We start from the raw sequence: 22811 nt of genomic DNA on the forward strand, positions 1-22811 counted from the left end.
AGGAGACGTGCATGTTCTGAATGGGAGGCTGGTGGAGAGGTATGTCTACACCACCACTGGACACCTGTGTTTAGGTAGCCGAGTTGCTTTCCTGATGTCAGATGAGATGAATCCTCTTGCTGTTCTTTCCTGTACACTGCTGACAATGTGCTAGTGCCACTTTTCAAGTGACATATTGGTAGATGGTTGTTCAGCTAACAGGAATTGGGGTGAAATAGCTTTATTCCCTTTTGATGGGAAGTGCCTTTCACCTCCTTGTTCCTGAGCTTGCAGATGATGGGGTTCGGGACGGGGTCAYGGAGTCACAGAGAGAGAACCTTGTTCACATCCAGGAAAAAGGTGAACTTAAGGCATACACAGAGGAACATTGCTGTTCCACAGAATAAGGTCGCTATGGGAAGGTGTGAGGAACAAATAGAGAATGCTTTGTATCTTCTGTTGGCAGACAGTTTTGAGGACAGAGGAAAGAATGAGGCAGTAGGACACTGAGATTAGTAAGAAAGGCATCAGAATGGTAACAACAGCAGCCAGACTGATCTGAAGTTCATTCCAGTAAGTGTCCCCACACCCCATCACAGGCTGGATCTCACAGAAGAAATGATTGAGCACCTCTGAAAGGTACTGAGAAGAGATACAGCATGTCCAATACCACAAGGTCGCCAYGCATCCGTGTTGTGCTCATGTATCATATCAGCCAAGAGGCAGTCCTCAGTTGCTCCAAATAACGAAGAAATACATCAGTGCAGTATAACCTGCAAGAGATGGAGATGTCCCCCTACAGAAGGGTGACCGGCTCCTTGGGCAGTGTGACAGAGACATACCAGATCTCCAGAAACAAGCTGGGGTGTAGAGGGCAAAGTCCATGTTAATGGCCAAGAGAACCATTTTTACGTTAACTGTATCAGCAACAAAGTAGTATGATACGTTTAAGCCAAATAGTTATCTGCGAGTAGTAGTCATCTGCACAAACTTCAGAGCACCAATTCCAGTGCCTAGAGCTAATCACATACAGCTCTTCTRGATGACTGACAGTGTGTATCCTGACCTCTAGCTGCCATGTGTGGAAAAGCGAGAGTCTTCTCTTGGTCCCAGCACTTCAGATGAATAGTTTAATTTACACCTGTTTGGAGCTTAGACATATATATAGCTACCAATCTGAGGATAAAACAACCGTTTCTGGTACAAACATCCCTTCAGGCTATAGAGCAAGCTTTGAGTAGCAAGTTCAGGCCTCTGTGTGTGCCATAGATTTTCAGGTGCTTAAACATAGGTGTTTAAGCCATTTCAGGTGTCCCAGTTATCCAAGACATTGACATGAGACCAGCAGATCTGCTGTGGGGTTGGGGGAAATCTTACCCTGTTCACCTGGAAGCCAGGCAGGAATCTCAAGAATTTCTACAGTGGCAGTGCACACCTACATTTAAGGCACCCCCTAAACACAAGCTGCAGAACTGAGTCTAACTGGGTCAAGAAAGACACCATGACTTTGCAAGGTGTTTCRTAACAACCATCTCTGCAAGCCTTTAGACTAGGTCAGCCTTCACAGCCTTAGCAGAGAGAAGTGCTTTATACCCATCCATGGGCATTCAATCTCCCCCTTCCCTTTTCGTGCACACTCAAATCCCTTATATGTGCCCTCCTGTGTACTCMATCTTTTCTTTCCCTTTTGCCCTCATCTTGCTGCCCTTCCCCTCCACACAAGCTCTGACCCCCTCCTTGCTCCTGTTCATCCCTTCCATACCTATTTTCTTCCTGCCTGTTCCCCTCCATTCCCAACCCTGTGTGGCCCCAGAGCCCCTCCACTCCCTTCCCATCAGTCTTTCCCCCTTTATTCCCTTYATCATCCTTCTGGGTCCCCTCTTCCTCTTTATTGCCTTTCCCCACRCACTCAGATCCCTTCCAGGCTGATGACGATAAGCTCCCCACTGGCCTGGGCTGAGGATCTCCGTTCAGGGTGTTGCTCYGTACCCAGGCTCCAAGCTTTGGCTCCCGGAGCCCCATGCTTACAGCAGAGCCAGGGGACTTATGCACAGGCTTCACACAGGAGCCAGAAGGGCTCATTAATCACCATTTTATTTTATTTCAAGTGCTGTACACAAACTCACTCACCCCCAGGTGCTCCCAGCGCCCCTGTGCAGACCTGCCTCACACCCAGCACTTGTTGTGGGGTGTGAGGCCCAAATAAGTTACCCATGTCCCCATGCTGTGTTCCCAGGCACTAGGGCAGGCCATGATCAGCCCTCAAGCACCGGCCCCGCCAGTGCCCAGTATAACCCAAAGTGCCCTGCACCAGGGTAGTGTTYGCTTCGTAGCTCAAAGTCATTGTATCAGGCCTCTGCCCGTTCCTGGCACTGCTGGCCTCTGCTCTCATCCCGCTCCTGGGGCTTCAGCATGGCATGGCAGCCTCCGAAGGCAGTGGAGAGCACCTGTGGGGAAAGGCCAGGGTAAACGCATCAGCTTGTCATACCCACCGGCAGCAGCCATCCAGAGCCTGCCTGCCAAACCACCCCATGGTACAAGGCCCCACTTTGATTCATCCCACAGGGACRCAGCCAGACCAACCACCTCAGGCCCACCCAAGCCTGAGTGAGCATTACAGAAAGCTACAGACTTTACAGGCTGCCATTGGCCTCCAGTGACCATCTCAGGCTGACTGAGCTACATGGACCTTCGGTCTGATCCATACAGCATTGCAGAGCCCTGGCTCAGGAGGCAGCCCACAACCTGCTTGTGCCAGCAGCAAAACCCTGGCACCAACCTGCAAGCTCTCAGGATCACCAAATCCAAGCAGGGGCAAGCAGAGCTTGTTTCATAGGGTTCCTGAGGGACGAGCAAGTCCCCAGCATCTACTGCACACAGCCGCCTTCAGGTGAGAAACCTGGGTGGACACGATATACTGCTCCCCTCCCAGGGCACAGTCCCCATCAGATCCCCTTGCAACTYCCCTCTACCCTCAGCCTGTTCAGCAGAGGAAAAAAAAGTGAACAGAGGGGCACCATTTCTAAGCACACTTGGCAGGGGCCAGGCAATACTCACTCCATCTTGGCCTCCAGGTGGTGGAYGGTCTGCTTGTCCAGGTAGCGGCAAAAGAGTGAGAGAAGGTTGCTGGGCAAGAAGAGAGGCTCCACTAGTGAGGTTTTGGGTACTTGAGACAGCTCCCGAGCAACCAGAAACACCGTGTCAGTCCTGGGGACACAAATGTGGTAGTGAGYACCCACGCTGGGCAGAAAGCCCTTGTCCTGCCATGACAGGTCCTCACCACTTCTCAAAGTCCCTGCTGTGCGGCTCCAGTGGCATGTCGGAGGACAGCAGCTTCTCGCCATGACTCAACAAGGAGTAGAGCAGAGAGATCCCAAACTGTGGAGAAGTACAACGAGGAGTGTCACAGCCATTCCCCACCACTGTGCCATCCCCCCATAGGCCACAGGATGCTAAGTGGCTCTCCTCTTCTCAGGACTGCATACCTGGTTCTTCAAGGCCATGGTGAGCGGGAGCTCGGTGGACTCTGGCAGAGGCCTGGTCATCTCCTGCAGGACCTCGATGAGCTTGCTAAAGGTCGTTCTGCCCACCATCTCATTCAAAGGGCCATAGAGCAGGGGGAGAGACTGGGCAGGGCAGAGAGGAGAACAGGGATCTGAGACCATTTCACCCATCACAGCTGCAGCCTCAGTCTCAAGCCCCATCCCAACACCTGCACAGGGATGCAAGGGCCAAAAGTGCTCTCCCTTGAAGGGCAATCAGGGCTGCTTCATCTATGCCTTCCTGAAGACCTTTCTCCTCCTCCACAGGGAAGAAGTGAGGCCAAGAGCCTGCCCTTCACAGCCAGGATTGTCCCAGCAGCCTCTTCTCCCCTGCCTCATGCCAACCCCACCAGCTGCCTGGTCTTACTAGGACCTAGCAAGATGGGACCCATTCCCTAGGGTGCCCCAAGGAAGAGCAACAGAAGGAGGCAGCAGCCCTGGATCCCCCCTGCCCTGACTYGAGATGCTCACCTCATCCAGCATGTCCTTCTTCATGAGGAAGGGCAGGTGGTGSGTGATGGTCAACAGGATCTTCTCTGCCTGCTCCTCAGCCAGGTGGGGTAACAGCCGGGCCGTCAGCTTCTTGCCCTTCCGCACACAAAGGACTTGCAAGAACTCATCCTCTGCCTCCCTAGGAATGAAGGCTCTGTTGACGAGCATGCCCTGAGGACCTGGAGCCCCACTGCCTGCCCGGGAAAGGAACCAGTACCAAGGAAGAAATCCAGCCCCCTCAGTCCCCAGGACTTCCCATCACCCCAGAATTGCTCACCCAGTCAAAGCCCAGCCTGGGCAAGGATGTGCTGCCCACTTTCCCCACAGCARCACGACTCACTCTTCACTGCTACAGGCCCTGATTTTCAGGGCCTGATAGATGCGTCCCACTTCCTGGCTCTTCTGCTCCTGAAAGCAGGGCTGCTGCTCCTCTGCGGCCAGAGACATCTTCCGCTGTGTCTCCTCTACTTCCAGCAGCTGCAGAAACAGCTGGAGAAACAGCACAGGGTAAGGGGGTAGCTTGAAGCATCCTCCTGCCCCCAGATAACCCAGGACCCCTACCCAGCCAGACATTGCCATGGCAGAGCTCCCCAGACAAGCAAGTATATGCTTCATCCTGCCCTGGACCTGCTGTTCCCCAGCCCTGAATCAGGACCACTGCCCACTCACCCTCTCAATCCTGTGCAGCGCTCGAAGCCGGTGGCTCCCCGAAGCCTTCAGGAGGGGAGAAAGGAAGGCACAGTTACAGCCAGCACCAGACACCGCCGTCGGCAGAGCGCTGGGCCAGCTGCTCCCTGGGGATCAGATGTGGCTTCAGGATACAGAGCAACCCCACGGGGGAGGCCATGGCCAGGTCAGACTGCTCAGAACCCCATCCCRCTTCTCAGCATGGGACACACTGGGGGCCTGCCACCAACTAGGTGCTACCCAGTCTACCTACATGCCCCATCCCATGCTAAGGGCAGCATTGAGAGCCAGGGCAGCATCCAGACTCGGTGCTGCAGCCGTTCCCAAAGCTCCAGCTAAACTGCTCCAAGGTCTAGGGAAAGCTTGGAGCTGTGTCCCCAGGCATCCGGGCACCCGCAGCCCTGCATCCCCCCCACATACCTCCTCCACAAGGGCATGGTGCACAGCATCGATGGCGCGGCGAGGGCTATAACAGGTGGACACAGCAACCTGGCCCAACGAACCTGCAATGCGCACCACTGGAAGAGAGGCAGACATGCTGAGAGCTCATCCCRCGCCGCAGGCCACCCACACGCTTCTGCCCCAACCCCTCACCTGAGTCATAAGTCTCCACTTTCTGGATAAACGGTGTGACCAGCTTGGGGGGCTCCTGCTTGTTGCGCCCACCAAGCAGCTCCTCCTCTGCCTGCTTGCGCTCCAGCCGGTGGTAATAAGTCTGCAAAGACAGGCATAACGAAGCCAGGAGGAGAGGGCAGAGTGRGCTGGCAAGGGGACCCTGCTGTGGCCCTGCAGATAGCCATCTCTAGCTGCACCACTATGGATGGTCCAAGCCCCTTGCTGGAGGGGCCTCAGCACCAAGGGCCTGGACCCTCTGGACGCCAGAGCTGGGAAGCCCCAGCTATGAAGATCCAGTACAGCACTACACCCTGGTAAGCTGCCAGACCTGCCCAGCAGGAGCTCTCAGCTAAGGCCAGGTGGTTTCACAGCCACTCACCTGGTAGTAGTAATCATCATCCATGTTCTCACTCTGTAGCTGAATCATCTGCACTTTGATGACCCAGTCCTTTTCCTTGCTGGTCATGAGCCCGGCATAAGGATCCCCTTTAGGGGACCACAGCTTCCTGGGGGAGATGCTGTCACACAAGAGATCATACCCTGTCATTACTGCCCAGAGCCCTCAGCAGCACCCACCCTGCTCCTGGGGTGCCAGGACCCACTTACCTCTGCGCCTGCCCGCCTTGCTGCTGGCGCTGCGTCAGGATCCGCTGGTGCTGGGGGTGCAGCTGGGTCATGTGGCTGGGCACGCTGCAAAGGAGGCCAGACGAGGGCTGAGGACAGGGCAAACACAGCGCTGGCTCCAGTGCCTCTCTGCAGGCCCCGCGGCGCACCCAGCACCCCCCAGGGCTGCGCCTGCTCAGGTCTGAGCTTGGTGCCAGTGCTCAGCACTGCCCCATGGAGATCTGGGCACAGGACCAGACTGCTGGTGGTCAGTGCTCAGCGCTACGGAGGGGCACCGGCCTCCCCCAGATGCCACAGAAGCTTTCAGCAGAGAATCCCAGTATACCCATAGCTGATCCAAACAYCACTGTCCGTTCTGATCTCACCCAAATCAAATAAGCAGAGGTCTCCAAACCCTGCTATTATCACAACCAGGGGCTCAGCACCCATGCGAGAGCCATCCCCAGGGAACTCCCAGCCACTTTGTCAGGCTAAAGCAACYCTCCTCCAGTCCTAACCAGCCCCCCCACCCCCACTCGCCTTCCTGCTACCTGAGGTTCAGCTGGCCACTGGTYGACGGACTGAAGAACAGAGAGGGGTCCAAAGATGGAGACATGGGGCCAAAGTGCATGGTGAGAGGCCGTGGCGGGGTGCTGATGCTGGGTGACATAGGCCTGAAAGGGGCTGGAGATGCAAACCCTGCAGCCTGGAAAAGAGAAGCATCCAGGTGTGAGCAGGAGCTTTCTCCTCCAAGAGATCCAGAAGGGATTTCYGGAGTCTGCAAACTCCAGACAGGCTTCTTGCTCATGTCCTTTCAAGAAGGGGACACACAGGGCACTGCTGCAGAGAGCACACAGCAGGGTAGCACTGCTGGAGGAGGCAATACCAGTGCTGGGAAGTTCCTGCCACTGCAGCTGGGCAAGGCTGCGTTCCTTGCCAGCATTCCCCAGCCCCTGCACTAGGGTCCTGCTGCTGCCTGATGCACTGGGTAGGGACCCCCCTGCCCACCCCACCCATAARGTCAAGGGATTGGGCTGCCCTGGGTCCATTGCTAGAGCTCACACCATGGCACCAAGCACAACACYGTGCCCAGCACACACAGGTCAGCACAAACAGGGAAGAGATCTGCAAAGCAACAGCTACACAGGTGACTCCGCTTTCTCCATCAACCAGAGAAGGGCATTCAGGGTTAGATGACTCACTGATGAGCACGGGTAAAACTCCCTGCTGCAGGGGAAACAATTCCACTATTTGCACTCTGAGCTCCAAAGACCACACAACAGAGCTCTGGAGAGGCACCTGCGTGGCACAGAGCTGTGCCAGGAGGTGGCTCTTTCAGGGCACAGCACTGTCTCCATCACCTGCTGTCTCTATAGGGATGGCAGTTGCATACAGCCCGGTGCTTTACCTGGTTGGAAGCAAAGAGAGGAGAGGCACGACGAGCTGGCGTAAAGGGCCGAGGGGGGCACGTGGAACGAGCCATCAGAGGAGATTGCTGCGGGGCAGGAGACAGGAGGCATTAGTGGAACAGGCTGTACATACTGCCTTTAGGGCTGCACCAGCAACGTGGGCCGCAGCCCAGCTCAACAGTTTCTCTTAGAGCGGACAGTCATCTCTGAGCAGAGGCAGCCAGAGCAGAGGAAAGAGGAAGCAAGAGCCCAAAGGGAGTAAAGAGCCCTTCCCTGCATGAGAGAGGCAGAGACTCATTACCTGCCGGAGAAAGCGCTGGGGGAAGGACTTGGGGGACATCATTCTGAAGTCAGGGCGCTTGAGCCTAGGAGAGCCCGCATATCCCCTCTGCACAGGGGAGCCAAGGAAGTCGAGGGCCACGTTGGCAGAGGGAGGGGGCCTCTCCAGAACATGCAGGATGGCTTTATCCTGTGGGAGGAGGCAACAGGAGATGGGAATAGGACCTGAGGGAGCACAGCAGACCTTTCCCAAAGCCCAGAGAGGACGCTGCTCCCCAAAGCTCTCAACAGCTCTGCTTTCAGRCTTAGGATCTGCTTAGGGCAGGCAYCTCCTTCCACAGCCTTTATGCCAAAGACAGGCACATCCTTGCCACATGTGTCCCCTCAGCCCGTTCAACTTCTTTGCATCTCTGGATTTGCACCAAATCTTTGGATGGTCCTGGCAAATCCCCCTGTCCATGACACTTCCACCACTGGGAGGCCTGTGCCCAAGCCTCAGCTGTGATCTCAGGCAGGCCCACGGGCAACCCAGGGTGCTGAGGAGCCCTACGTTTGGGTGCTGCCCCTCTCTCCCAGGCCCTGAAAGAGGGTACCCACCTCCAGCACATGGTGGGGTGGGATGCTGCCAGGGCAGGAGCTCCACACAGCAGGATCCATGGCCAGCTGAAAGACACGAGGAGGTCAGTAAGGGAAGGAGCACCGACAGGAGAGGTGCAGAGGATGCTGCCTGAAGTGGGGCCTGGGCTACTCAGCCCTTCTCTCCTGTCTGCACAGGGCCCCATCACGGGAAGGGGAGCACTTTTACCATGTCCTCTTTGCCAAACTCTGCCCAGGCAGAGCCAATCCTGCTGTCCAGCACTGCCGAGTCCTGGCTCTAGGAGCAAAGACAACATTACAGATGTGTACTAAGCCCTGGCACCAAGTGTCTCCCTCCCCTAGTGCAGGGAAGGTGGCCAAAACCACCTCCTTCCCTGCACGGGAAGGCTACAAGGGAGGGAGCGAGGCAACTGCCTGGGGAAGGAGGAGTGAGTGGCAGGTCTCCGGGCAGCGCCTTTCCCTGCGGGCCAAGCGCAAGGAGCTGCCACACACTGGGGAGAAGGCTGGGCAGGGACAGAAMGTCACCCTCCCTCCCCACTCAGGTGTCACCTCCAGCGTGGGCTTGCTCTGCACAGCTCTCATCACTGCTGGGTCTCCCAGGTCATTGGGCTCCTCGTAGGGCTCCTCCTCAGCTTCCTGTTCTTCCTCCTGTTCCTCAGCCCCTAGTTCCTCCTCTTCCTCCACATAGTCRACCTGCTCAGCCTCCAGCTCCATCCCTTCTTCCCTCTGGGGCTCTCCTAGGTCCTCCTCCAGCAGCAGCTGCCCCTCATCTGCTTCAGGCCTCAGCTCCTTCACAGCCTTGGCCTCCTCCTCCACCACCACTGCAGCCAGCTCGGGGCTCTTCTCTGGAGGCACTAGGGTTTTTGCAGCATCCTCTTCTGTGGAGTCTCGATCTTCAGGGAAGAAGCAGAGCACTCACAAGGGGGCAGAGAGCCCAGGCAGCACCCAGGGGCTCTGCTCCTTGCCCAGCTCCTCATCAGGCACAATAGCACTGTCCCAGCAAGACAGCTGCTTCCTCACCTGTGTCCTCCTCACTACCCACCTCATCCTCTGCCTCACCAGGTGCTAAGATCTGGCCCAAACCCCAGGTCCTACTCCCTGGAGCACAGCCTAATCACCCCAGCCTCGGGGCTCCCTTCAACCTTACCTAACCCAAAAGTCATCTCGTTGTACAGGTCAAGCTCTTCATCCTCCTCAGCCATTTCCTCCAGCAGAGGTGCATCTTCCACCAGCAGGTAATCCTCTAAGATCTGGGGGAACGAGAAGTCAAAAGCAACAGGGCCCCCATTAACAGAGGCAGGTAGGGAAGATGCAACCCTAGCCTGCCCCTGGAGCACCCTGGCTGGAAGTGGAAGGGAGGGGGTGAGGGGAAGAGAGCCACCCAATCCTAACCCCTCCCTCTTCCYCCCCACTGGTGGTGCCCATGGAAGGTGCTGCCTTGGAGTGACCTGACAGCCCCAGGGCTTGCTCCCTAGGTGGAAAGGCAAGGGCAGTCAGTGGGCTCCAGTGCCAGCACCACCAGCGAGAGATCRGCCATTTGCTCCAGCAAGGCCCAGAGCGTGGGACCTGCTTGCTCAGCACAAGCAGGCAGCTGGGCAGTGAAGCATGCTAGGAGCATGGCTGTGGCCCCCCGGCCGCGCAGTGGCAGCCCCRTCGGCACCAAAGGCACAGGCTGGCGTGCACCATTAGGCTTCAGAGTGAACACCCTGCCGCCAGGGTACGAACGGCATCCAAGCACAAAGCAGAGCTGGGCAGCCGGCCCGCTACCGGAGCGGGCACCGAGTGGCAGACGGCCCCGGGGCAGCAGAGAGGACGCGACCGCGGCACCGGCAGGGGAGGCGGTGCCGGGCAGGGGGCGGCGCGGCGSGGCGGGGCGGGCACTCACAACCGGCTCGCCGCCCTCCGCCATGCCGCGGCACCGCCCGCCCGCCCGCGTCCCTCTACAGGTCCGGGCTGCGCCCGCCCGCCGCCTTTTACGGCGCCGCGGCGGCGGCGACCGCCGCGCATGCGCCCGCGCCCGCGCCGCCCGCCGTACAACATGGCGGCCTCCAGCGCCGCGGCGCGGCTGCGCAGTCGCCTCGCTCCGCCCCCCGCTAGGCCCTACCCCTTCTGGGAGGCCGCTGCGGCGGGGCTGCGTCCTCGGGGGTGGGTCGGTGGGTCCGGGGCCGGTTAGCACCGCTCCGCTGAGCGCGCTGAAACCCTGCTCCGATATGGGTCACGTACGTGGCGGCGTGAACGTTATTTAAAACTGACGTGATACTACATACGATTTTTGCTGTAACGCAGAAGGGCTGCAGGTGGCCAGAAAGGGACACAGGCACACCCCGGCCTTGCCGTCGGGGGAGGCAGGGCCTCGGCAGAGGCTCGGCGCCCTCCGGAGAACCGGCTCCGAAGGGCCACGCACCCCTCCAATGCAGCCGGCACGCGGGACCTGTCTGCCTGGCCGCCTGGAAGCAAGCAGACGAGGCCTGAATAACGCTGGTCTCAGAGCACATGGGTGTCCGCCCCTCCCCAACTAAGGGAGCCTCATGCTTCTTGAGGCCTTTTCTCCGTCGCTAATCAGGGCAAAGGAGYTGTATCTCCCTTGGGCATACTGCCAGCACTCCCGGCTCTAGYGCTAACATGGCAAGAGGGTATTAGGCTGCTAAGCCACAGCGGGCTGTGCTGGTCCAGCACCTTGCTGGGAGATAATGTTTGTTGCTTCTCGGCCAGCTGCTCTGGTTGCATCTGCTCCGAGTTGTTTTGCTGAGCACCAAGGCCTCCATCCTGTCAGCAGAGCAGGAGGTACGGTCATATCTTAGAGCTTCTTCTCCCCCCTCCGGTGAGGGTGGGAGAGAAGAGACRTTTGCTGCCCTGCTCCCTGAATTGTCACAGCTTCTGGTGCTATTAGCCTTCGTACCTCTTCAGCCCTCTTGTCCCTACAGCATTTCTCTGTGACAAAGCAACCGTGGTCCGGGTGCTCTCCTRGCTGCTACCTTTGAGGCTGGGAGCAGCACAAGGCTGCATGTGGGGCAGGGACGGCAATCAAGCTGCTGTGGGACAGACGGGGAAGCTAAGGGTATCAGCTTGATGGCCCCACCTGTGAAAGGGGGTGTAAGGCTGTAGCACTGGTGCTGCTAGGCAAACACCTGCATCTGGGGTGGATCTAGGGCACAGAAGAGTCCTAGCCTGGCTCCTCTGGTTGCTCCCAGTGTGTTTCCAAATTCATGCACAGGCATATCTTGGCACAGCTTTGTGCCAAGAACCCGCTGCACATGCCCMAGTGGCTGTGTTTGCGTCACATCTCATCCGCTCTTGTATTTCTCTGCAGATAAGAACRGAAATGCTCTAAAAAAAGGAAGTGTTTGGCTGTACTAGCCAAATTGGTGTGGCCTTTTAGAAACATCACGTGGAAGAAACTCATGGTTTAGCTTCTCTTCACAGGGAAAGTCCACCAGGCATTGTTGTGAAGTCATCTCCAGGAATTCCTGTTGCAACACGCCACACTTTGCTTTCGTACAGGGAAAGGATCTGGGTGCYGTGGTTAATGATACATAGAATTAACGTTAAGTCAAGCGGCTCCTCACTTGGGTTGAACTAGACAGGCTGCTAGATGCTGACCCCAGACACAGCCTCAGCCACCGGCACGGGGGTCGGTGCGCAGGTTGGCGAGGGCCTGCTGTCCCCGCGATGCCATCTCCGACGAGGCTCCGACGGCTGCAGCGCGACGGCAGCCGCGGCCTCGCCGCCCGGGCCTGGCTCGGAGCCAAGCGAAAGCGAAAGCCGCCGCGCTCGGCTCGGCTAACCTCTCCGCGCCGTTTCTGCCCGGAGACCGATGACGCGCAGGGCGGGCCCGCGCGGCGATTGGCCGCCCGCGGCCGCGGCTATAAATAGGGCGGCCTGGGGGCGGGCTCGCTCGTTCGGAGCGAGCGGCGGGGAGCGCGGGTGGACGCGGGTCGGCACCATGGAGCGGGCGCTGAAGGGGCTGGGGCTGGTGCTGGTGCTCGTGGCGCTGGTCGGCTCGCAGGAGACCAAACGTGAGCCCGCGCGGCGGGGGCGCCGGGAGGGGCCCTGCGCGGGGCGGGGCGGGGGGTCCCGGTTACCGGCAGAGGGGTCGGCGCGTAGCGGTTACCTGACCAGGGAGGGGCTCGGTCCCGGTTAGCGGCCGCCGGCCGGGCACGAAGCACCGGCTGCCGCTTCGCTGCGGCCTGCCGGTGGGGTCTGGGCCCCGGTGGCGCCTCGCGGGCGGTGCCCGCTGCTTACCCGCCGCCCTGTCCCTCCAGAGGCGCCCACGGTGCAGGTGTACTCCCGCTACCCSGTCAAGCTGGGCACCGAGAACGTCCTCAACTGCTACGTGGAGGGCTTTCACCCTCCCAAGATCGACATCACCCTCCTCAAAAATGGCGAGCCCATGCCGGGCGTGAAATACTCCGACATGTCCTTCAGCAACAACTGGACTTTCCAGCGCCTCGTGTATGCGCCCTTCACACCCACCAAATACGACGATTACACTTGCAGGGTGAATCACGTCGCCCTCCCGGAGCCGCAGACTTTCAAATGGGGTATTGTGGACTTTCTTCTTGCCTTGTGAAAGAAYTAGTAATGGACAGAAAAGACTTACTTCAAGTATTACTGAAAGTTCTGTAGGTAGCTGGTTCCCTGACCTCCTGGGTGAAGTAACCTAAAAAAAGATGTACTGGGTAATGCAGTGATTTTTGGCTTTCAAGGGGATAGGCAGGGGTAAGCAGACTAGCACTTAATGTTTAGAGTCATGCTTAATGAAATCATTTTTATCAATACATGCCTTGATTTATGAGCCCTAAGATGGCTGGTGTTCCTTTTACTGATGGCAGTTGCATGTAAATGTGAAGTTCTGGCAGGAGGACTTCTGTTGGTGCAACTCCTGAGACAAAACACAGTCTTGTCGGATGAGGCCTGCCTCAAGGAGTAAAGCAAAAGGCTTGAGGCAGACTTAAAGGAGGGTTGGGGAGTGGGGACTGGTTTTGGKGGCCCAGTCTGCAGTCTGTTACAACAAGATGCAGCCTCCTAAGGGCATCTCTCTGCTTATTGCACCGTGGCTGTTTCCCAGAACTGTGGGGTGTGGTGACTGGTAACAGAGAGGGGTTGTGTGTGCTGTGAATGAAGCCTAAGGCTCTGCCCTTCTTTCTTGTAGATCCAGAGTACTAAGCTGTACGTAGGACAACTGTGGTAAGTTACACTGAGCCCTGCTGTGAAGGGGAGCATGGACTGCTGTCTGAAGGGGGAAGTCCAGAGCTTGCAGAGTTAAAGGACAAAAACAATCAAAAAAACCACCCTCTGGTTGTTCTGAAACTGTTCTACTGACTATTTTAGYCACATTTGGTAACACCTAGCCTACCAAGAGTCTCCTTGGTTCAAAAGAAAGCAGCTCTGTGGGGCAAAACTTCCTTCTGTCTCTTTGGCAGATACCGTTCAGAGTTGTCACAGGTTCTGTGGTGCTTTTCTGGATCCCCTGATGCTGTCTTTGGCCTGGTGGAGAGGCAGTTGTAATACCTAGGAATTCCCCTGGAGGCTTTGCTGTGTCTTGGGGGAAGGAAGGCATTGGTTAACCCTGCACTAGGCATGAGGAAGAGGGAAGAGYGAAGTGTCAACTCGATAATGCGGGATTTGCGAGACACGAGCCAGTGCCTTGCCTGTCAAACTAGAAGCAGCTTGTCTTCATTCACCAACATCTCACAGTCTCTGAACACTCAGGTTCTTCAAACTATCTAGGCACTTCTAAGCATAACTGATCTAGATTTCACAATAAAGTAGATATCTAGCCTAACTGTTACTAGTGAAAACTAAAGAAACAGCCTAGCTGAAACAGTAGCAATGCTGGYTGAAACCCTTCAGTTCAGATTACTCCTATAGAGGCTGGATAACTGTTGACYGCATCAAGCATAAGCCTCTGCAAGATCTCAGTACCCTCTAAGGTGGATGAGAAAATACTGACAACAGCTTTTAGACTGAGACAGAATCATGACTCAAATGGACTTTGTAAATCAGAAGAATACTCTTGAGCACCCCTCCTAAGAAGGATGTAGCCAGATTAGAGTCCTTTACTGGCCATTGCCTACTGTTGCTCTTTCTCTAGTGCTCCTTCAGCCCCTCCTTGCTGTAGAACAACAAAGGAGAGTGTTAGTCTTCGAGGGATAGGAGAGGGATTAGCTGACCAGCTTTCGTGAGGGCAGGTAAAGGGCTCAAGAAACCCACCAGAGCCCAAAGTAGTTGGATTAGAAGAGTATTTAGGAGAAATACCACATGTGCTTATGCGTCTGCTTATAAGTGTTGCTGGAGACAGTATACTGAGCTAAACGGACCCTTGGTCTGATATGCCACAGGTGTTTCTTTGTGCCAGAGCCCTAGAAAAATCACATATGGCCTCCCTCTACCAGTCTTCTGATTTGCCACTTACTTCTGGGCAGTAGGRATGGAAACCTGACCCTAGGATTGAGTCTGGGTTGTATTGTGTCCATGGAGCATCTGCCTAGTGTATTGCCTTGTCATCTTGCCTGGGCTCGAGGGGAGGAGGGCAGTCTTTCCTGAGGAATGTGTCAGTACCAGTTGCCTGGGGAAGGTGCTGGAAATAACTGGGGTGCAGTGGCTTTGGTGGGGTGCCTGCAAGAAGATCCTTGATGACAAGGGACAGCAGACTGTTCAGGGCGAGATTGTTGGCCAGGGACAGCGCTGACTGCTAGAGTTTGAGAGCAAGGAGCTAGAAGCTAGGGCAGTCTAGTTAAGAGCATGCTAGAGAGAATTATCATCATACATGGTATTTGGGGTGGAAAACACTGGTCATTGTAGTAGAGGACTATTTGTTGAAGAATGAGGCCCTCACAGAGTAGGGTGTAGAAAAGCAGATTTCTACCGGGTGGGAAGATGGGTCTTGCAGCTGGAGTTCTGGAGTCTGAGTTCACATGTGGAAAACACTGTAGTGTTTGAAGTTTGAAATAGTTAAAACAAGATATGAACAGAGTGACTAACATCAATAATCTCTACTTTCTGATGCAGGTTCTAGAAGATTGAAATGAGCTTAAGCTTCTGTCCTTTCTGTGTGTCCTGCTTGCAGTTGTAACAGAGAAGAGGAATCATCTTGATCGCTTATCAGATTGCTTCTCCATAGACTGCTGTCTGCAATGGTTAATTCTTAGCATGAACTCATTGGATGATATTCCATAGTAAAGACAAGGAATTAAAATGCTGAGGAATTAAGAGGAGAGGAAAGGCAGGCAGCGGACTCTATGCCCTTGAGGCATATGGCAGATGATCTGCAGGCATAGTAATGCTATGGAATCTGCTCAGAATTGGCACTTCAAAATGAATTGATTGGTGAGGAAATTAAATTTTGTAAATAATTTGATTGTTCTAAGATATGTGATTTCATATTGTTCATACATTTAAAAGCTCTGCTCAGTTGTAACATCTGCTTGCSCTGATAGTTCTGGCTGCAGCCACAGCTCTCTGGATTGGTAAGAGCACTTGCAAGAACAACTTCAAAGCTTTTCATTAAAACATTACCCTTTATTGCTGGCAGTGTACTAGCTAGGCATTCTTTGGGCATATAACTGTATCTACATTACGGATTAAAAGATTGAGTAACTTTTTTKTAATAGTCTGAATTGTACTGAATATTTTATCCAAATATAATTGGAAAATTTAAGTGAATTTTGTCTTCCTGAGTAGGAGGCAGATATTTTACTCAGGCCTTTCCTGATGAGCTTCCAGAGTGCTGCACGCCTGCTTCTGCCTCTGCTGCTGTCAAATAAAGGAATTCTAATACCCCGTTGTTTTATACCAGATCTGTTTTTCTTTTCATGTGGAGCAGAGTGTACTCCCATCTGATTTCCCTTTCCTCTARGGAGCTCACTGACTTGAGACTTGCCCTTTATATACTTGTGTCATACAGTAGCTAGACCCAAATGAGTTACCTGATTTCACAGGCTTTGATGGCCACTAGCCTGTGGGTAAATGGGCGTGGGAGGCGGTGGCACTGCATTGAGTTGCACTTTTTCCACGGAGAAGATGCAGGAGTGTTCTCCTTTTTGAGAACAGCCACTTAGGTAGGCTTGAAGTAGACACCCTAGTTGAGAGTGTGAATGTGTGGAGTAAAGCTGTACTGAAGGGAGGCAGGTGTGAGTCAGCTGCTTTCACTTTCCAATGTTTTTTTTCTTCTGCAAAGTGGCTTGACTCAACAATGAAGAAATCTAGTTTAGAGTCTGGTCTTGTGTCACACCTCAGGTTGAATGAGATTTTGATGGAAGTACCCCAAARCGGTGGAACTACAGAAGCTACTTARCAGAGCTGTTCAGCCTGTGTAGCTAYGATCAGTCTACTTTTATTTTACGGAAAAGTCAGTATAATTACTTTGTTACTGTACYRTTCAATCAGGGARGATTGAATTTCGGCAGATTCTGTGTGTATGATAAAAGGATTCCTGGCATGTGTGTTCAATGTGGAGGACATAATCTATCGTACTTATTTTTGGGGGGGCATATTACAAATAACGGTGACTTGGAGCTGCCAAGACAGAGCATTCGCTCGTGAATGATGTGATCTTGGCTTGCTATCACAGCCTCTTCYATTATAATTGCTTCCTGTGCAAGACAAGGAGAAAAAGTCTCCTACACTCTTGGCGTTTGTGCACTCTGCTTGAAAATACATTGTGGGCAAAACCAAGTTATTTACTGCAAGTAACAGCCTCTCTCAGCCTCATCTGAAAATGCAAGGGTAAAAGTGTTGTTTATATCCTAGTTGCCCATGGTTTGAGAGAGGAACCTGTCTCTAGAAATGCAAAATGAAATTTAATCCTACTTTTTTTTTCAGACTGCTTGGCAGGCGTTGAGCACAGTGATATATGTTACTGGGTTCCTATTGGTTTCCTTGATTCTCTGGCGTTAACCTCAAGGGTGGTGGGTGGGATGCAGGCACCGTGGGAGATGGCTGTGTCCCCACGCCAGGTTTTCTGCTGGACGTCAAAGCAAACAAGCCTGTGATGCTTCTCCTGGGGTGAGGGATAGAAAATGAGCTGGTTGCTCTGCAGAGTCTTGCAAGGGTCAACAGAGTGACATTCCTCAACCACCTCTGGGGCTCCCACCCGGGGCTGGCTCCCTCTGGACACCACCCCCTTCCAGAACCTTCCTCCAGCCCAACGGCCGCCCAGGCAGACATACGGACAGACAGCCAAGGTCAGCCCTGGGTGGGGGGCGGGGTGTCATGAGCCTGCCTCGGCCATGGGATGGGGGGTCTCCGGGGGTCCTAAGGCTGCCCTGGGTGGGGGGCTGGGAGCTGCTTCTCCTCAGGGGCCTGAATCTGAAGCCCTGGTTTCACCAGCCCCGCGCCAGGATCTCACTCCCATCACCTTTTTCCAGCAGGACATGTTTTTTGGTTCGATCTAAGCTGGTTTCTCCCAACACAATGTCACTCAGCACAGCTGTCGACTTTCATTTGCCAGTGTCCGTATGTGAGACTGAAAGCTTGTCTGACCTAACTCCAGAGTTACCGGGTGACCTTTTCGGCAAGGACTTGTCCTGTACCATCTGCCTGAAGTGGTTTAAAGAGCCGGTGATTTTGCCCTGCGGCCACAACTTCTGCAAACCGTGTATTCAAAATATCTGGGTGAAGACAGCAGTTTGCGCTTGCCCAGAGTGCCGGGCTGAGGCCCCAGGCGGCCAATACATAGAAAACACAGTCCTAGGAAAGGTGCTGGAGAGCCTGAAGGGCTTCCAGGTGGAGCAGTGCGAGCGGACGTGCAGCGAACACGGCAAACCCCTCGTGTTCTTCAGGAAACCAGACGGGAAACTGGCCTGCTTCCTCTGCCGAGAGTCGCACGTGTCCGAGGACCAAATTGGCCAGTTCCTGCTCGTACCTGATGCTGTGCGGCACTACGTGGTAGGTATCAAACGAATGCAATAAGATGTTGTCAGCTATTTCATCATGTGTCGGAGACCTTGCTGCTAAGGAGACCAACAAGGAACCGCGGTTTTGCTGACAAATGAATTTAGCTGCAGTCAATCCTCCGTGCTGGAGAAGCCGATGGCTCCTCGAATTTATCCTACCAATGCATGGCAAAGCTTGGCCTGCAACAGCAGCCATGCTTCAGAGCCCAGATTGGGCCTGCCCCAGCCCTGAGCAATGGTCCTGCAGGATTTCTGTGGGAGAAGATGGTCTGGGAGGGAAGAAAAATCTCTTTTCTAAGAGATCTCAAGTAAAAGCAGTAGGTCTGTGGCTGGGCGGATGGGTCTGTTTGCTTATTGGGGTTTGCCCAAGCTTTTGATGAAGTACTACTTTATGCTGAAAGTATAAACTACTGTGAAGGCTGATGCTGAAGGAATATCCTTGGCCTCTTTCCTTGGGGTCCCTTGCGTGCCCTTGCGTGTACCTAACTGCTCATACCAGGCAAATCGCTTGTAACCTTCTCCCAGATGTTGGTGACAGCAGGGCTATTGAAGGGGTGGGAAAGGTGAAAGCATGCACATCCATCATGTAAGCTCATCCTCCTCCAGTTATTTCTTACATATTTTAAGTCAAGAGAAAGGATTTGTCCTGAATTCTCTGGCGGACTGTAGAGGATCACAGGGTAACGGCCGTGTGTATCGCACCAACAGGAAAACCTCATCCTAATTAGGACCCGAGTGGAGTCCACCCTGCAGAAGCTGAAGATCCTGTGGCACAGGCAAAAAGAGCAGATTGCGTCCCACCAGGTCAGTAGCATTCATTCAGCAGACAGCCACGCTCCGACAGAAACTGCTGGCTCTCCTCCAGAGCAATGTGCCTACTCTACGGAGGAGACCCTACAGACATCCGACCACAGCTATGGCATAGATCAGCCATCATAACATCGTAATGTACATCACCATCTTCCCGCACGAGGGAAAGCTTTGCGCTTGTTGTACTCATTGTGGCATTGCTTAGGAAGTATTTCGATGACTTGCTCAAGAAGCCCTTACTAGGGGAGGGTAGTGTCATGCATATAAATCCTGGAGGGCTGGCCAGTTCCGATTCACATCACAATTTCAGGACCACATCTAGCACAACTTTCTCTGTTTTATCAGACATCAGTCATATTTGTGTTATGCATGGCACGCAGTGCATCCCTACCCAAGTGGTCCTCTCAAAGGACAGAATTTGGAGCACTGCATCAGCCTGGGGTGATTTTCCTTCTTCTTCAGAAATATCAGGCATTGGCCAAGGTTGGAGATGAATATCTGGCTGACTGGACTAGTGCTCCATTTTTGTAAAAAGGTTCTCCAGTCTCTTCAGGGGATAGAGTTGTTGTAGGATATCTGGATAAGTAGGAAGCATGAAACAAGTCTTATTTATGGTTTATGAACTACAAGCAATTTTGTTGAAAGCAAAATATTTCCCAGGTTAACAAAGAATCTGTGTTTTTAGGAGAACAGGTTACTACTACAACATCACATCTCTTTGGAGTTTTTAAAGCTTCACCAGTTCCTTCATGGCAGAGAGAAAAAACTAATGAATGAGCTGCAAGAGGAGGGGAAAACCTTTCTTCAAGACATGCAGCTGAATATGGGTGTCCTCCAAGAAAAGTGTAACCAAGCAAAAGAAATACTGACAGACATTCAGTCCCGGCTCTACCACCACAACTCCATCAGCTTCCTAACAGTGAGAAATTGAGGTTTAGATAAAAAGCTAAAAGAGAGGGTGGGTTAGCAAAGCGATAACCTGGGGAACGTGAGACTTGCTTGGAAAGGAAGGGAACCAAGAACGGAGAATCCATGGCATGTTTGGTAATTATTTGTAACTTTACTTTTCTGTACGGATGAACTCTAAACAGCAAGCTTTGAAATATAAACCAGCTTCAGATGGATTTTGTGGGTTATGACCAAGGACATCTGTATGGAAATAAACTCCTAACTGCACTGCTTGTGCCTGCTCCTGCTGTAGCTCGAGATTTTTCTTTTTTTTTTTTCCACAGCAAAAAATTGCACAGCAAGAAGAAATGCATGTGGTCTGGCTAGGAAATAAGGAGGGGGAAGAAAGGATTCGGGATTCACCCAGATCTCCTTAGCTAAAGCCTGGGTGCCCAATTCCATGCCAAGCATGTATGTAGCTCCTTGCATTCCCCCGGGAAGGAGAAAGGGAAATGCTGCAGGCCAGCACAGCTTACAACTCAGATGTTTCTGGTACTTTGGTGGGAAAGAATTTGGGATCTGCTCCCTTTCCAGTTTGCAAAACCCATGGAGCTGGGTACAGGCAAATAGCCGCAAAGAGTTTGCCAAAACACTCACGCTATGCTTGCAAGGGGAAGGGTGCACAGTTCCCAAAGCAGCACCAGCTCCTATTTTAGCTCAGCTAACCAAGGCTTACCTGCATGGCAATTACACATTGCTCAACGCCTCTTCTTGTCTTTTGTTTAACAGGGTATCAAGTCCTTCATGAACAGGTAAGTGCAAGCAGGAAAAATTCTTTGAGTTATTTAAAAACTTGCTGAACAATGAGTAAGAATCAAAGAGATTCTGGCTTTCCACATCGCACTGCAAAATGGCTGAAAAATCATGCAGCTTGAAAATTACTGTTTTGGGGCATATTCAGTTTTGCTTAAGTAGTAAAATCCACTAGCAAAAATTTTCTGGAATGTGCATAAAATATGAGCATAGAGGAGAGTTGGCCAAGCGTCGTTAACATGGCTGTGTCTCAGCCACGTGCAGTCCAGCTGAATCCAGCTGCTGTGCTGGATTTACCCCATGTTTACTGAGCTCTGTGATCACAAACTACCTGACAAGACAATTTGCTGTCTGCACAGCTTGCAGGAAAAAGCGCACACCCTGTCTGAAGGTCAGCTAGTCTGCCGTGAACTCAGCCCAGGACAATTCAGGGGTCCGATCCAGTACACTGCATGGAAGGAAATGAAATCCATACTTAGTCCAGGTAAGGAGACACTGCTTTCTCAGCACCACCGTGTGTTGTGCCACCACCCATAAAGGAAATGCGTAAAGAGCATCTCAACAGCAGCTTGTTCAGAGCTGCTCTGGGAATGAATCAGGACTAGACTGTGACGGAGGCCATAGCCTTGGCCTCATTTTTCTGCAGAAGTTGGAGAGATTCAGAAAGTGGGATAGGGTGATGGCAAGGAATGGAAAGGCTGATCTTATCCGCTGCAGCTGGATGCTGCTCTGGGGAACTGGGTTGTAGCTATGTTTCTGGCCACTGCCTTCCTCTGCACTGCTGAGCAAGTCAGCCGCCACCTCCCCCCCCCCAAAAAAAAAAAAAAAAAAAAAGTCCAGCCTTTCTCATTTTCAGAGATAAACTGCAGATAAACTCTGAGAAGTCATAGTGGGAGTTGGGAACCCTCATTGGGTGTGATTTGAGAAATGCATGGCTTTAGTGCTAGTTGTTGTTGGTGGTGGCTTCCTACCTCCTGACTAGGCTGGGCCAACTTTAGCATTGGCTTTTTTTTTTTTAACAGCAGTTCTGGACAGGACCTCTGCTTGCTTTGTCCAGCTTGAAGAGTCTCATTAGTCTCGTTATTATGGCATCTAGTCTTTCACACAAAGAAACGTGTTAAACATTCCCTTTACTAAGTTATGCCCCCCCCCCATTTTCTACCTAGATCTATCCTTGATAACGCTAGACCCCAAAACAGCGCATCCAAACCTTGTGCTGTCTGCGGATCTAACCAGCGTGAGACACGACGATGTAAAACAGATGCTCCCCAACACCCCAGAGAGGTTTGACTCCAGCATCGCTGTGCTGGGAGCTGAAGGCTTCACCTCAGGGAAACACTACTGGGAAATAGAGGTTGAGAAGAAGACCAAATGGACTTTGGGAGTGGTGAAAGGGTCCATCAGCCGCAAAAAGAAGCACCCGCTCTCGCCCAGAGAGGGCTACTGGCTCATAATGTTGAGGAACAGGAATGAACTTAAAGCTCTGGATGTGCCCACTAAAGGTCTGATCTTGGGGACGGGCATCTCCAAGATCGGGGTGTATCTGGACTACGAGGGGGGGCAAGTGTCCTTTTATGAGGCGAACGAGATGTCCCACATCTATACATTCAGGGACACGTTTACGGAAAAACTTTACCCGTATTTCTGCCCRTGCTTGAACGAGGCAGGGGCGAACAGCGACCCACTGAAGGTGGTTTCCTCCAAAATATAGGCTCAGCTCTACCRGCATTTCACCTCCAGAGCGTGTTCCTTGGGGGCGGCAATGCCCAGGCTCTAGTGACACACGGTGGCCCACGCTCGCATGCCAGYGCAAGCGGCTCCCAAGGCGCCCCAGGAACCTAGGGCAGCGGGGAGGGGGGGGACAAAGCGGTGCCGCCAGGCCAGGCCGACCGCCCCCGCCGAGGAGCTGCTGCCGGGCCCCACAGCTGGAGGCAAGGCGCAGGGTGGGGAGGGGGCCCGGGGAGCCCCGCGGGGAGCGGGGGTGGGGAGCGCCCAGCCGCCCCGCAGCGCCCGCCGCCATCCGTCACCGCCTCGCAGCGCCGCCGCCATGTTCCGGGGCTGCCGCGCCTGGTTCTCCCAGAGCGTCAGCCCAGGCCTGCAGGAGCTGTGGGGTGAGGGGCACCCCAGCACTCCTCCCCCCCCACCCCTCAGTCCTGGCATGGTGGAGATGGGTCAATTTGGGGGAGGGGGGGAAGAAGCCC

The 22811-nt window shown here is 53.8% G+C and overlaps 4 protein-coding genes across 7 annotated transcripts in view; 3 read left to right on the forward strand and 1 right to left on the reverse strand.

The window, feature by feature from the left end:
• Positions 1–2061: 2061 nt before the first annotated feature.
• Positions 2062–10112, reverse strand: PATL2 (PAT1 homolog 2). Of its 2 annotated transcripts, XM_085300710.1 has the most exons (19): positions 10089–10112; positions 9351–9453; positions 8753–9096; positions 8412–8480; positions 8204–8269; positions 7629–7796; positions 7327–7413; positions 6470–6624; positions 5922–6005; positions 5695–5833; positions 5295–5415; positions 5121–5218; positions 4683–4727; positions 4354–4502; positions 3993–4152; positions 3465–3605; positions 3260–3357; positions 3037–3186; positions 2062–2426 (listed from the first exon to the last, which is right to left on the reverse strand). In XM_085300710.1, the coding sequence occupies exons 1-19, from the start codon at positions 10110–10112 to the stop codon at positions 2387–2389; spliced, it is 2241 nt and encodes a 746-aa protein (XP_085156836.1). In that variant the 3' UTR covers positions 2062–2386. The 2 variants fall into 2 exon arrangements, with proteins under 2 accessions (XP_085156836.1, XP_085156837.1); XM_085300711.1 differs by lacking the exon at positions 8412–8480.
• Positions 10113–12088: 1976 nt separating this feature from the next.
• B2M (beta-2-microglobulin) lies at positions 12089–15985 on the forward strand. Of its 2 annotated transcripts, none has more exons than XR_014895301.1 (4): positions 12089–12219; positions 12466–12808; positions 13356–13390; positions 15215–15985. XR_014895301.1 is itself a non-coding variant. In XM_085300714.1 (4 exons), exons 1-3 carry the CDS (start codon positions 12147–12149, stop codon positions 13367–13369), a joined length of 366 nt encoding a protein of 121 aa, XP_085156840.1. In that variant the 5' UTR covers positions 12089–12146; the 3' UTR covers positions 13370–13390; positions 15215–15985. The 2 variants fall into 2 exon arrangements, 1 of the variants encoding a protein (XP_085156840.1); XM_085300714.1 differs by having other exon boundaries at positions 12466–12744.
• A 1153-nt stretch (positions 15986–17138) lies between these two features.
• TRIM69 (tripartite motif containing 69) lies at positions 17139–22331 on the forward strand. Of its 2 annotated transcripts, XM_085300713.1 has the most exons (7): positions 17139–17388; positions 17575–18091; positions 18808–18903; positions 19595–19828; positions 20587–20609; positions 20970–21094; positions 21777–22331. In XM_085300713.1, exons 2-7 carry the CDS (start codon positions 17618–17620, stop codon positions 22319–22321), a joined length of 1497 nt encoding a protein of 498 aa, XP_085156839.1. In that variant the 5' UTR covers positions 17139–17388; positions 17575–17617; the 3' UTR covers positions 22322–22331. The 2 variants fall into 2 exon arrangements, with proteins under 2 accessions (XP_085156839.1, XP_085156838.1); XM_085300712.1 differs by lacking the exon at positions 17139–17388 and having other exon boundaries at positions 17526–18091.
• A 295-nt stretch (positions 22332–22626) lies between these two features.
• Positions 22627–22811, forward strand: part of TERB2 (telomere repeat binding bouquet formation protein 2) — a 5515-nt gene continuing 5330 nt past the window's right edge. Inside the window, exon 1 of the mRNA XM_085300755.1 lies at positions 22627–22721. Within this exon, the coding sequence (XP_085156881.1) occupies positions 22658–22721 (64 nt within the window). The 5' untranslated portion in view covers positions 22627–22657. The remainder of the gene's footprint in view (positions 22722–22811) is intronic.

This window comes from Rhea americana, unplaced genomic scaffold (genome assembly GCF_003343005.1).
Source record: "Rhea americana isolate MKP2758 unplaced genomic scaffold, rheAme1 scaffold_168, whole genome shotgun sequence".
NCBI lineage: Eukaryota > Metazoa > Chordata > Aves > Rheiformes > Rheidae > Rhea > Rhea americana.